Below are 15,962 nucleotides of genomic sequence, written 5' to 3' on the forward strand. Positions count from 1 at the left end.
ATATCATGTAAAAGAGGAAGCTATAGCGAGTGAAATAGTAAGCAATAGCACACACTATAGGTCGCGAGTGAACTACCTTAACAAATGATACAAATTTTTAATAAATACGAAATTGTACAACTGCATCAAATGGTTCAATCGTCTCTTCTGCGGGGGCAATTGAACCACTAGTCGGGGACAATTGAACCAAGAGTATTAGAACCACAAACGAATTTTAATGAATAATTTACTATTCATTACAGCTTAAAACTGAAATTACAATACTTCTAATAATATTGATTATTTTATATAACATTATATGTTATAACAATCACTTTTACAACTTCTGTCAATATAATTATTTTTTTTCTTGGTTAGTTTAGCTTTTTTCACATTCAGTCAAGATGCGCGCGCATGTCTGATGCTCACAGTGTGGTTCGTGTGGTTCAACCGTCCCCGAGAGTACTGGTTCACTTGACCCCATATTATTTTATTGAAATAATTAGTTTAAAAAAAAACATTCAAGAACTATTTTACTAGATGTAAAGTTAGAAATTTATGACTAATATATGAAAGAAGGTATTACAAAAAAAATTTTAAGGTTACGTTTGAAAATTAAAACTTATTAAACAATTTGTCAAGAGCTGAAAAAAAAGTTCAGATGCCTAAAAACACAAAAACTTGGATTTTTTAAAATTAATTTATCATATTGGTTCCAAATTTTGGTCAGACTAACGTTTAGTGTATTAAAATATAATTCCAAGAGGACGGCTCATTTATCTATTTTTTTTTTGATTTTTTAAGCTTACTGGTTCAATCGCCCCGTGGTCCAATTGACCCCACTCTCCCCTACTTATAAGTTAAAAGGCCTAGTTCCCGATCAGGGGACTAGTACTCGACCACTCCATGTATTTGTATATCTATATTTACTAAATTTGACTAAATATAGATATTCAAATACGAATATATGGAGTGATCGGATTCTAGTTCCCTGATCAGGTACTAGGTCTGTTACCTTATATTTGACTTTTAATAAAATTGTCAATATAAGATTTTATTTTTCAACCTTAACTCTGCTAGTTTAAAGATTTTTACAAAATCTTGTTAAAAATATTATCTAAAACAAATTTTGTTTTTTGTTCAATTAATGTGAATTACAAAGGATTTGAATAAGTAAAACATATTTTTTTGTTTCGATAGATTTTATAAGCATTTAGCTTTTTGTGTATTGATACTTAAATGATTGTGAAAAAGTTATATATATTTAATTTATATCAAAAATTAAATTTTTTGAAAACAAAAAAAAAACATATTAGCTAAACTTTTCCTAATAATGTAACATTAGATTTAGAAATGTCCGATAGAAAATAATAAATTTATTGTTGGTAACAATTTAATAATGGAGTTAAAGCTAATGACCGAGGAAATAATGAGTATTGTTCAGATTAGCCCGTGTTCATTCTATTGAAGTAGCTTTTGAATAATAAAATTAACAAAATAAGAAGTAATCGAACTAACATTAAATGAAAATAAAATAAATTTTATTAATTGAATTTCAATAATCTAATATTAGAATATATCAGTATTTAATATCTATTAAGATGTATAATAATGGAAAAATTAAAAAAAAACGATAAATGAAAAAACAATTCGAAGAAGAATATTCAGTGGCAGCAGTTGTGATATTCATCGAAACAAGTAGTTCAGACTTCAGCTATTTTCATTTAGGATTTCTGTTTTTTTTTTTTTATTATTTGTATCTGCTAGCCTAGTCTATCCTTATACACTGGTGACAAAAATTAAGGGATTATAAAAAAATTCTAAATTTTTAGGTGATTTTCAAAAGACTGTTAATTTAGAAAAAATGAAAGTATTGCAAAGAAACCTTAATAAAATCGAACCGTTTCAAATTTTTTTATTCAGTTCCGAGTGATTGAAATTGTCAATTTTGCTATAAATGAATTAAAGTATAATTTTTTTTCATTGTTCAGGGTTTGAAATGTTTTTCTTAGCAATAATCTGAATGATTGTCATTAAAAATTGTTAGTTTCTTAAAAAATAGAAAAAAAAACAGTTTTTAAAATTTTCAATTTGAGAACAAGTTTTTCGTTATTTTTCCAGAAAAAATGAACTCAAGATCGACGACTTTTTTTTGCAAAGTAACAGTCTTTTGAAAATCACCTAAAGATTTGGAATTTTTTAATATCCTTCAATTTTTGTGACCTGTGTATAATTATAATTAGAAAAAGAAAATGTACAGTACAACAAATAAACCTGTGAAAATAACAAATTAAAAATAAAGCAAAAGCTACTTCAATACTAGATAATTCAAAACTACACGTGAGACAATATATCACATTATAAGAAATCGAAGTAGGGCTTGAAATAAAACACTCTCACTTTTACATAAAAGAACCACCGATATGGTGTGTAACAGTAATATACAGATACGTGACACAAATTCTATTCTCGTGGGATACGTACTTGCTCTTCCGACCATTTGAACGGCCCGTACGCCTTTCCGGAATGTAGCCACTGCCCGAAGGGAGAAGAATCATAGCTATTAGTTTTCACATTTAAATCAAGTCGTCGTAGATAGTTAGGAATCAAGTTGTCAAAGGGTAGTGCACTACCCGCATGAAAAGAACATATAATTCTAAAATATATTGTCGACTATATAAAAAAATCAGATCATATATAGCGGCAAAATTGCATGTAATACTCAATATTAAGTTTAAATTGAAATATGTCTTCTACACTGTGAAAAATCGGGAGTAAATTCGAAGTAATTACGAATTTTATCTCAATCCGAATTCACTCCGTCACGTGGAGTTTCGGAATTCAATAAAAAATTATTTCGGAGTAAATAGGGAGTTTCTTTTCTCAGCGGAGTAATTTCGCAGTTATCTGGATTTTATTTAAGTCCGCATTCACTTCGATTCGGAGTTTTAATATTAAAATAAACTCCCCTTCAGAGTAAATTTCACTCTAAGGGGATTAAATAAATAGTCATCCGCTCCGCATTGACTCCGGATTTAATCCGCGGTCACTCCACAACTTTTTTACAGTGTATATTTCTTAAAAATATATGTTATTGTATTCTCAACAATATATTTTAGCTGATATGTTTTTGTCTAGAATGTTTATATATATTCCATTTCACATGGAAAATCACACTCCAAAATATATGTTTTTGTTGTATAATCACAAATATATTTAACCTAGTACATATTAATATAAATTTTTCATATGCGCTTGCTACTTATACACTGTAAAAAATTTTCGAACTCGGTGTACTCTACTGATTTGGTGTAAAAATTTTGGTGAGAAAATTACACCAAATATATACACCGTCCAGCTTGTAAATGTGTAATTTATGATAATTTTGCGTTCAAAAGAAATATTCAAAATATTTAAATTTTCAAAAGACTACTTAATATTTGACTAAAATTAATATAGTTATTGGTTAAGTATTTAAAAATATCCAATGATCATTTGTTTCTCATTAATCAAAATTACAACGAGTAACACGGAATGGTGTAAAAAAAAGTAGATTACACCGTTTAAAAATTACACGAATGAATAATTTACACCGAGGATTTTTTACACCATTATTTCACCCTACACGGCCGAGTAAAGTCCTCGGGGCCATTTTTACACGAAAATTTTTTACAGTGTAATCACCGTATGTTATTGACTTTCATAGGTACTATATATGATCCAACGTGACTTAAGACTCAATGACTTAAGACCCTACATAATTTTTTTATTCGTATTAGCAGAAATATCAATAGTACTTCCCAATACCAGAGATTGTTTGTAAAAGCCTCTTTTTTGGCATTTCTGATCAACTATTATATTGCTTTCCCATCGCACAATATATTCACAATACGCTAATTAGTTTTCAAATTCGAATTTTATGTCATTAAAACATGGAGTGATGCAGAGTTCTGAATTGAATTAATTGAAAAGAAGTGACCATCATCTAACCTTCTTAAAAAAGTACTATCAATATTCTTGAAAGAATACTTAAGGTAAAAATGTAATAGTATTTTGTGTAATTTTTCTGATCGGTGAATATAATGTTAATAAAATAATAAAATAATTTATTAGCTTATTCCGATCTTTTCAGTATCGACCCTGATTAAACAACTGAATTCGACCGAATTAAAAATTTTAATTCTGTTATATTCTGTCGAATTCTACAAAACAGAATTCAACTGAATTGAAAATTTGAATTTGAATTAAACAGAATAAAAACGATTTAAAAATTTCAAATTCGTTTCAATTCAGTTTAATTCGGATTCAGAACCAGAAATTGGAGAATTATTTTCGAATTAATCAGAATTAAATCGAACAGAATTATTTAAATTCGTTTTAATTTGGACGAATTCTGGTTTTCCTGCCGAATTAGATAGAATTCATTTTTAAGTTAGGTACTGAATTAACAGAATTTATCTGAATTAAATAGAATTAAAAATTTAATTCTGTTTAATTCGATCGAATTCAGTTGTTTAATCAGGAGATGTACTTTTAGAGATTACATTACAAATTTCAGCAATTACGTTCCATTAACAGTTGGTTAACATGATTTTAAGCAATCAATGACTACCCGAGTTGAAATATTAAACGTTTTTAACGTTTTGAATATAAATTGAACGTCCCGTACGGAAAAAGTATATATCTGTATATATTCGGGCAGATCTGAATATATGTCGCATATATAAGACATATATTCAATTTTCCCCATATATATCCCGGATATATACTTTTTCCGTACGGGATTTTGGACATTAAAATCTTAAACTGACCGCTTTTAACTTATTCAAAACATAGATTGGACTATCACGAATAGTTTAATATTGCTTACACTAAAAAATCGGGAATGAATCCAAAATGAATATGGATTCAAATTAAATCCAAAGCTGTTACCTTCGACCTTCAATTTCATCTCTCTTTACTATTTTTTCTGCATTTTAGCCTACGGCAAATCTCAAGCATACTGTTTTCCTAAACATTATCGTTATTAATCAATCGCTAGTCGCCAGGGCGTCCATCATTTTTCCCATGTACTATTGTCCTTTAGAAAGGACGGTCATGAACCTTTCACTTGTCTCTCTCGAACTATATACCGTCAACAAGAATATATGTTATTTTTATTTGGTAAACGTCGCATTCTTAATCATCACAAAATCTGATCAAAACCTCCAATTGGAAGTCAATCGAAATCAATCGGGCCAATCAAGGCACTTATAAGGTGCCCTCAAGTTCCATTCAGAATCGAATAGAATTTTCAATCAGGACGATTGTCTATCTTTCAAAATTGATAAGTTGATAAGTTAGGGCCCGTTTACAAAATGAATTAACTAAAAAAAATTACGAGAGGCGTTTTAATACGAATCATTGAGATAATTCGTAAGTATCAAAAAGCAATCATCGTTAGATGAAAGGAACAATTGGCAATTACTATTGTCAGATAAACGTTTCCTTCAAGGAAATGGATTCCTTGGGTCAATGTTTAAAACTGGTCTAAAAGTTTTTCTCAGGATACCAGCATCAAAACTTCAAGTTTTAGTGTATCTATAGCCAATCGAAACACGCTAATTTCAGTCCGATGCCGTGAACATGTTGGCGAACACGTGAATTGCGAATGCCTTCAGTTTGCGGGAAGAAACAACTCATGTTTCTGCCCGCTGACTGAAGGCATTCGTAATTTAAACTCTAATACTTATCATTTGTTTTATAGTAATTTCAGACCATGAATTTTAATTACGTAAATGACAGTTCTGGTTTTTTGATTATCCGGGTCAAAATATCTAACCTCAATCTAGCCTCATCGAACCCAAGTAAGCCTCAATCCAGCTTCACTGAGCAAAAAAAGCATTTTGAGCCTCAAATGATGTTCAAAAAGCATCAATGAGCCTCAAATAATGCTCAAAGAGCCTCAAATAATACTAATCGAGTTTAAATTACATAGTCGAGTAGTAGGTTCATTTGAGGCTCATCGAGGCTTCTTGAGGATCTTTGAGAGTCATTTGAGGCTCATTGAGGCTTTTTGAACATCATTTGAGGCTCAAAATGCTTTCTTTACTCAGTGAGGCTGGATTGAGGCTTACTTGGATTTGATCAGGCTAGATTGAGGCTAGATATTTTGACCCGGGTAAATTTTATAAAAATTAGTAGACATAATAAATAGTATCTATTGTTTCTGCTAATAATCAAATTTGCAAATGACAATTTACGCTTACGCTAATAGTTGATCACAACATTGGTCTTAAATTAACTTGTTTCTGACTGACTGCTGATCCTAAAACTTTAAGTTACAATGCAGGTAATCTTGAAAAATATTGTCTGTAACTCAGGATGAAACACAATTTTAGACTGCGGGTGATGTCAGTCCTCGCTTGCGGCTCGAGCAGCCAACTTCACCCTGGTCTGAAATCGTTTTGTTTCGTCCCTTGTTACACAATCGACTATTAATAGCAGTTTGGTTTTATTTTCTTATTCAAAAAGAAATAAAAATAGTAATAAACAAAGGTTTCAATATTATAAGCCGCAGTTATCTGAAAACAGCGCGAAAATTTACAATAACAAATATAATGATAATTTGGTTACGTAGATAATATATAAGAAGAAACATAATACAAAAATAAACTTATTTGAAGCAACATTGAATATATTATCACATAATGATGATTAATATCAAATAAAAGCGTGTATCTATTTTCAATATTATATATTAGTGACACGTAATAACAATAATGTGAACGTATAATACAACAACCAAACAACGTGCTTGACAATATGCACTCTCTGGGAATTAGTAGGCGTTAAATAAGCTTTAATTTTCTCAAACTTTCTTTACTTAGTAATTATTTAATTTAGTAATCAATTTGATACGTTTTTCACACAACTTCAATGATAGAAAACAAAAATTTTTTAGCCGAGCAAACAATGGTTTTTAATGCAACAGCAACCAAAAAATATTATTTATATTATGTTATTATTTTAATGAACGATTATACAGTTAGCACGATAAAATACATTTTGTAAGTAAAGAACCTGATTAATTTGAAAACAAAGAATAGAATCTTATAGCCAATAATTTTTCAACATCCCGAAAAAAGTTATTTTTACACTATTATGGAAGTTAATATAGAAATCGTAAATGTTTTTCGAAAAGATTGTAGATGTGTAAATAAAATTTTTTTTAATTATATCAGTAATTGAAAAATAAAATCATGCATTAATTAATAATGTATTTTCATTGCGAAAAAAGTAAATTTGAGTCAATTACTTATTTTCATCCGTTGATCAAAAAATTGAAAAATAATTTTTTTTCCACCAAAAAGTCACGAATTTTCTAAAAGCTGTATTTAGAATTGAAATTACCGTATTGAATTATAATAAAATGATATTTAGTGACTCATAGGAAGATTTTGAAAAGTAGTTTAATATTTATCGGAATATAGGCTATTACTTGAAAAATCGAGCCAAGCACTAATCGACATTTCTAAATGAGTCGACTGAAAACTTTTGTTATAGAAATGTATTTATATATATTTGGGCCATTTCACCAAGTAACATTTGTTATAAAAAGTGGCCCCGTCGATCGTTTCAAATTTTGTCGAGCTATTCTTTTCATTGAAATGATGATTCACTAAAGATTTGACTTCTTAGTTATAATTACTTTCGTAATATTCATTTTTTAAATTTTGGCATTTTTTTTTAACTGTTAGCATAAGCGTAAATTGTGATTTGTAATTCTTAATTAAGCAGAATAAACAAATTATTTATCATTTACACTCATTTTTGTAAAACTTAATCACCAAGTCATCGATGTCACCTGAATACATAAAATCAGTGATCTGAATTTACTAATAAACAAATAACAAGGATCTGAGCTAAAATCAAGAGTGAAATCAGTTTTCAACGGGCAGGAACATTATTTTGCGACCCTCGCCTTCGGCTTAGATAAGCAATTATACACGCGCGTTGTAATAAGCTCTTTTCTTCCCTTGGTATGTAGTATACTATATCTCTTCAGCATTGGGCTGTAATTACAGTGCTCCCCCCCTAAGATATCATTTTCCCTCATTTTACAACCATTTCCCCTCAATTCAGTTTCCCCACTACACAGTGGAATTTACTTGCGCATGCGCTTGTGCCACTACTATAAGTCAGCTGTTTAAATATACATAGATATACTTATAGATGGTAAGACTGCGCATGCTTCTATTTTTGATAGCTCCACCTTGTAAGAGTAGAAGGGGTACCTCTCTAAGATATTTTTCCTGGAATCAAAGCCCCTAGGCTCATATCTTAGGGGAGGGGGAGCACTGTAGTTTTATTTGATTGACTGTACAGATACTGAAACCTGAATTTTCGATATTGGTATCATGAAAAATATGAAAAGATCCATGGGGGTCACACTCTAAAAAAAATTTCACTTGGTGGAAAGACCCTTATATAAATATATATATCGAAATGATAAATGAACAAATTTTATCCTGATTCGGTTGAAGCTCATTTTAAATACTCAAAAATGAACTGAATGGAATGAAGTCATAGCTTCTTAAAATGAATGAATTTGATTCAAAATGATTTTCTTTAACTGGGATATGATAATTTCAACCCGAATTTGAATCTTTAGAAAATTCTTTGATAGAAAAAAATGATTATGCTTCAATTTTTTATATGATCATTCATGCTTTGTGGATTTTCAAACAAATTCGAATGTTTTGCCATCAAAATTAAAAGTTCCGTAACATTTAAATCAAAACATAAAATATGTTAACCATAACTACACCCTTTTTTCTGTTATAAGTGTTAGGACAAAATTTAGACGAAAGTTAATTTTCCGATAAAAGATCAAATCCTTCGCAAACTTCAAACGTGAAGGTTTGAGCAGAGCTTTATTATCGCATTTAAATTTCTATCCTTTTAAAGTGCAAAACGTGATTGAAATACTCGAATACATCGCACAGAATTTTAATAAATATCTTCCGATTTTTGATATATATATAATAGGCAGGGAAACAATGACTGGAAGGAATTTAGCGTACCATCAAGGTAATTTCTGAAGACAGTATTTCCTTTCACCATTCCAGTCTGCATCAACATCATTCCAACATCTGAAAAAATATAGTTGTCAATCCGCATCTGTGCACAATGTTTATTGAATTTATCCTGGCCTATATTTGGACAATTCAGCTGCAGAAAAGTTTTTATTACTATTCAATAACTTGAATTTTATAAACAATTTAGTTAATAATCCGTTTCTAAAGACTCCGACGATCAACCAGCCCTCTGCGACCAGCCCTGATACTTTCCGATTTTTTTGAGTTTTCCAAACTTACATAAATTTATAATCTTCGAATTAGTATTTTTTATTGAAATATCAAGTTTTCGTTGTTCGGAAACCATAAAGCAAATGAATATTGAGATAGAGTTTTCATTCTGTACAAAAATTTTTATTAGAAACTCCTATTTCTGAATAAAAAATGTGACTATTAACTGAACCCGTGAATCTTTCTGCTGTCTGCAACATTTTCAAGCTCGAAGACACTGTTAGGCGTGTGTTTGTTTGAGATTGACTATATTTCTTTTTCGATAGGTAATCAACTCAATATAATATTCGAAACAACGGAATCTCTCATAAAACCGTATACGGAGAAGAATGAAGTCAAGTAAATATTCCTATGCAGCATAGTATTGGTTACATTACTCTATAGTTTGTATAAGCAGTTACATAAGAGCGGCGTGACACAAACTATAGAGTAATGTAACCATTACTACGCTGCATAGGCATATTTACTTGACATTTCTCTCGGAGTAGGGATTATTTTGGCAACAGCAATAGCTAATTTTCCTCTTAACAATACGAACTGCCTCGAACTATAGAGAGTATTGTCGAGCAAACTATAGTAGAATCCCCCTAATGTGACTTTCCATAATGTTACACTCTAAATTTAACAAGATTCTCTCCCTAATGTTTACAATCCTGTCTCCTACTACGTTTTTTCGCACAACCAATAAAAAAAAACCTTAGTGGCGGGCAATTCAAATCTTCCAACTTGTACCTATACGATTAAATCCTAACCTAAAAATGATTTTTTTTTCGTACATCACGCATTTTCACCGCGCAGACCTGCGCACATAAGACTCGAGTATTGGTATGGTGGCGACGTAGGATTTGTTAACATTACGGAATGGTCCTGGACAGGAGTGTTAACATTACGGAGATTTTACTGCACTGTAAAAGCAATAATAGTTACTTTACTGGTATCTATTGTTAATCCTGTGGACTGTAACTACCATTTTTGGTACTGGACTCTTTTTACTTTACCACTACGTCATGTAGTGCGTTCTTTTCCGCTGAGGCCTCTGTCTAGCACACTAACTATTACTGTCCTAAGTCACTTGCAATTGCTGTTATTTTGATCTGAATGCGAAAAATACGTAACTCTTGTTATCAATTATTTCTTTTTATTGTCGAGAATATAAAAACTTTCATTGAAATATAGTTTGATATTCTGTGAAAAAAACACTTGAATTCTTGTTGAATGTTTATCAATTTTAATGTGAGTATGTGAAATTATTTCTGCAACCACATCAAATTCTCTCTCTGAGAAACTTGTCGGCAATTTAAGACGTTTGGTAGTACAGGAAACTTCTTTTATTTCATTGAAGCATATAAAGTTGTCGAACGAAGTGTTTCAAGAGTTTCTGTTAAATCTCTTAAAAATTAAAATTACGATGTCCCAATTCGCAAGATTGCTACCCTCACCTTCAGCTCGGGTAGGTAATTATACACTCGGTTTGGAATGTTCCACTTTCCTCCCTAGATGTGTAATATACTATTTTACTTCCAACTATTACTTTCTTAATCATATATATAGTTTTCCTCACACATACAAAAAGCTCTCTAATTTTGACAACGAAGGGACTGAAAGTTCTAGAGTTAGAATTACAAAATATACGGCAGTAGACGAATGCTCTTTTCACTTTTTTGTAAAAAATGAGAGGAGAGGATCCAAAGTTAGGGTGTGTAAAAATTATAAAGATTCCGGTGTATAAGAATTCGCCATTACTGATATTTTTTCGAAAATCAACTTTGAAGGGCGTTTCGGAGGCGTCAAAGACGAAAAGACTCCCATTATCTAACTAACAGACCTACACGGAAAGATTGGAACCCGACTGGTTACTGTTCTGCACCCGACTCAGTACGGTTCTGGAAAAAAATGCTCGATTGTGGTGCAGCACCACACTGATTACTGTGCAGGACCTGACTTAGTTGTGTGCGCATATCACTCAGTCAGGTTCCGCACAGTAATCAGTGTGGTGCTGCACCACAATCGAGCATTTTTTTTCAGAACCGTACTGAGTCGCGTGCAGAACAGTAACCAGTCGGGTTCCAATCTTTCCGTGTATAGAAATAAACTTTGGCACCAACGTTCCTGTTAGTTAGAAGAATCCGGCATTTCTTGAGAAGTGTTTTTTGTTCTCTTAGATCGATTTTGCGCTATCCGTTCTGAGTAGATGTTGAAATGAGTAAAGGAACCGTTTTACCAAAATTTCAAGTGTGTAGGATTTATAACTGCAAAATAAGTTTATCTATTTTCGACACCTTTTTTGCTCTTTCAGGAGTTTCTTTTTGCAATATTCGTTCTTTGTAAGCTTAAATGTAATCTAAGAAACATCTCGACCAAATTTTAAGTCAGCTGGATTTATAGTTGCAACCCATGAGTGTTTTCAAATTTGACGCCCCCTCTTTCCCTTTAGAAATTTATTTTCGCAATATCCGTTCTTAGTTAATATGAATGCAGCCTAAAAAACTTCCCTACCGAATTTCAAGTCAGTTGGACTTAATCAGAGTTAAAAAAAAATATTTGATGCCTGATAGGTAAGAAAACTCGTACATTCATAAACTTGTTTTAAACTCATAAACAGTTAACGCCTTTGAAACCCTTTAAAATTATTGTTATATTTCAAAATGAATAGATTTTCAACTTCATATTAAGTTATAAACTTTTTTGAATTTATACATGATATAATGATTTATTAATTTTCACTAATAATGTCAGTTGCCATTAGAGCGAATGAAAAAGGGTATACATCTGCTACTTTTTAAAAATGGCAAATTTATTGAGTACAAAAGAGGGACCCAACACACCCGAGCAGAGGTCATGCGATGCAAAAAAGGTGGTTGAGAGAGGAATCACACGCTAGAGTGCAGGCTAGTTATTTAATAAACTTTTTATATGGTTGGGTAGGTGGTTATACCTGACTGTTAATGAAATTCATACAAGTCATATATTTACAACTCTTTTCATACTTTATTGTATATTTGCTATGGAATTTGATAATTCTGGTTGGTCTTCAATAAATCTTCATTATGAATTTATAGGGAAATATATATTGCAATGTTTCTATTAAATATTAATGTGATACAAAATGGCGAGTGTCGTCCATTTGTATAATTTCATAACGCATCGAAATATTGAATTCGATTATGTATTTATACATATTTAGGGTTAGCAATAAAGCAGCATTGAAATTTTAGTAAAAATAATTTGTTTTTGCAATGTAATAAAACAAAAACGAATATTTAATGTAAATATTTTCATAAAATGAATACACAATAAATAGAAAAACTAAACGCCCTTTTCTGAATTGATAATTACATGGTTCCACTCCTCAAAATCTGGTTAATCTAAATCTGACATTGAAAGTGAATGAATCTTCTCGTTTGAAATCGTAGTGTTAATTGTTCATTTGATTGTGTTATCTCTTTATTTACTTCAATTTACTACTCTCTTAAAATGAATCAGTGAAAAATACTCCAATCAGTGAATATTCACTGCTCAAATAATCCCAAGTATATTACTAATTCAATCAGTGATATACTAGGGACTGATTCTCAGTAAATATTCACTGATTTGCAGCACTTTTCACTGATTCATTTTAAGAGAGTAAATATCATAACAATTTGAGTAAACTATATAGTTAAAATTTGAATTGAACAATTATTCATTAAAAAATTGAACTGTATTTAGTTAAAATCATATTTTACACGGAAAGATTAGAACCCGATTAGTTACTTTTCTGCACCCGACTCAGTCAGCCCTAATTAAAAATTCCGATTAAAACCGCTGAATTCCGATCGGTTCCGATCGAAATCTGATAGACTTTCAATCGGAATTCATTGGTTTCAATCGGAGTTTTTAATCAGAGAGGTCCCGCACAGTAATCAGTGTGGTGCTACACCATAATCGAGCATTTTCTTTCAGCACCGTACTGAGTTGGGTGCAGAACAGTAACCAGTCGGGTTCCAATCTTCCCGTGCAATTTGAAAATAATTTTCTATTGCTTCATTATATTTTTCGGAAACACACTAATATATAAAAGAAATTCATTTTTTCAAAGTGAAGTAATGATTTTAGAGTATGAATAGAGTTGTAATATATGTACATTTATATATATTGTGAGGGAATATGATAGATTAATTAATAATAATTATCGCATTGATAAATGCTCGAACAATTTTTTTGACAGCGATGGAAAGCGCGAATTAATTAGGCAAAGAGTCAAAAAAATGATTATTATTATCAAGATAGCATGAATTAGTAATATATATATATATAGATATATAAACATACATATGTATATATATATATATAAACCGTAATAAGAATGAAATATATAAATAGTAGAAAAAGTTAATAAAATTGTAAATGTATACAGTAGAATGTGTCAAATGAAGAGCGGATGAGGCCAGGCCGGATAATATAGGAATATAATTGAGCGAAAATACAGTGATAAAAAGTATATATACTCAGACGAAAGAAGATTTAAAAGTTTGAGAATAAGCGAGCGATTGAGAGACGTTACCTAAGTCACGGCCCCAGGAGCGCTGCTGCTGCCCCACTAGATCATATATATTAATCATTTTTATCGTTTGCAATTATGTTTTTTTCATTGGTAATTTTTTCATTTATTGCATGCATATATAACACTCAGTTATAATAAAGAAGAGATTAAAAAAATTGAGTCTAATGAATCATTAAATCAGTTTTTAATGACGACAGATTAATCGAGAATTATTGAAGATAATTAAGCAGCTAGAGATTTTTTTTTTTTTTTTCTGAAAATGACGATTTCCTGTATTTAATTAAATATGCTCGAAGATAATACATGATGTTTTGCGAGCCACATGAATCTTTTTTATTACTCCCAATAACAAGTATGCTTATGATTTTTTCATTATTTTTGAGAACTAGAGAATAACAGCATGAATAAATTATTTGCTATGTGAAATGTCTAAGACATGAATATTTCGATCAACGCAAATATTAATAATTTTATGATTATTTTTAAACTATTAACAATAATTTTTTATTATTCCAAAAACACTTTAGTCAAATAATTTATGGGTTTATTTACAATAATTTATACCTTCAGAATTTGAATATTTATTTTTAATTAACACAAAGTTTGAAAACTTTTATCTAACGCATGCCTGATTATCGCGCCTTATTATATCTGCAAAGCAAACCCAAGATGGCCGTTCACCGATTGGTGGTTAATAGTTTCTTAAAAAGCAAATGGCGTCCTGTGTTCCGCAAGAGCGTTTGATTATGGGGGTCATAACCAAACGCACTTGAATCCATATTCTGATAGCAAGACTTTCTGGTCAGAAAGTTGGTGTCAATTAGTTGCGATCAAGTTGACGACAGCTTTAGCTTTTCTAACTGTTGACTACAAGTTGTTACCAACTTTTCCAGAAAGTTGGCGGCAATTACTGCCGTAACCTGTCGCCAACTTTTTGAGAACACTGAAGGCAACCTCCGTCAACTAATGAAATACCAACTTTTGCCATCAGCTTTCTCAGAAAGTAGGCTACCAGTTGCCATCCACTCAGATGCTAATTTTTGCAGTTAACTTGGCGACAGTTCGCTGCCAACTTAGCTATCAGGGTACATTTCTCTAAAATCTCTATCGACCGTTCTTAAAAATAAACTCTACTATTATCACAAGAGCAAATAATTCCGACACTAAATATATTTGGAATGAGTACTACATCAATCTAACAATTTTCATCTCAGTATCTATGCATAAATACGTTCGTTATGTTTTATTAATTAAAATGAAATACAAAATGAGTGGTGAAAGCGGTCAAGAACTAGTATCATACATAACCCCACCTGATTTAGGGTTTACTTTGCTGATATACAAATTCGTAAAATCAGACATTTGTTGAATAAAGTAGTGCATAGCACATGGGCTGTCATTATCCGTCAAACACAATGGTCTTAGCACTCATCATCAGAGTACACTATTCACTAAGCACTCGCTAGCGCTCATGCTTGTGGACCTACGACTCATGTTAAAAACATTGTGCTTCCCGTATAAAGACTCACTTAGCCCACTCGTTATGCAATGTACTATTATTATACTTGAACAGTGATATTTACTTATTTTTTTATATTTTCAATAATAAAAAAAATTTTAAATGACACAACACTGATGTTGATGTAAGTTTGACAAAAGTTTACGCGAAGTGAATTATTTTGTATCTTAATAATTGATACATAACCTTATGATCACGTGACTCGCAAATTACATTATTATGAGAAATCTTTAAGAAATAGATTAAAATACAAATATTAGTTAGTAGAAGTTTGATTTACAAAAGTTATTATTTCATCTTATTAGCATTTTGTTATTTAATTAAATTAAATGACTTACAGTTTTTGCATTTGCATTTCTTGATAAGTGTTTCATCTTTGATGTCCTCGTGGCATGCTTTGCAGTAAAACCATGCCCTGGGTTGGAATGATTAAAAAACAATCGAAAATTAGTTAAGAAATTTAAATACAATACAGTAAGACCTCATCATAAGATTATTAGTTTCTCTCTCAAACTTTCGCGATACCTGGCTTATAAGAAAGACAGCAAATAGTCTTATAACGAGATCCGAC

The 15,962-nt window shown here is 30.9% G+C and overlaps 1 protein-coding gene across 1 annotated transcript in view; it reads right to left on the reverse strand.

The window, feature by feature from the left end:
- Nucleotides 1-15,962, reverse strand: part of LOC130665736 (calcium-activated potassium channel slowpoke) — a 138,574-nt gene that overhangs the window by 24,594 nt on the left and 98,018 nt on the right. The window contains 2 exon segments of the mRNA XM_057466282.1: nt 2,464-2,514; nt 15,730-15,806. Of these exon segments, the coding sequence (XP_057322265.1) occupies nt 2,464-2,514; nt 15,730-15,806 (128 nt within the window).

The sequence above is a fragment of the Microplitis mediator genome, chromosome 3, assembly GCF_029852145.1.
Source record: "Microplitis mediator isolate UGA2020A chromosome 3, iyMicMedi2.1, whole genome shotgun sequence".
NCBI lineage: Eukaryota > Metazoa > Arthropoda > Insecta > Hymenoptera > Braconidae > Microplitis > Microplitis mediator.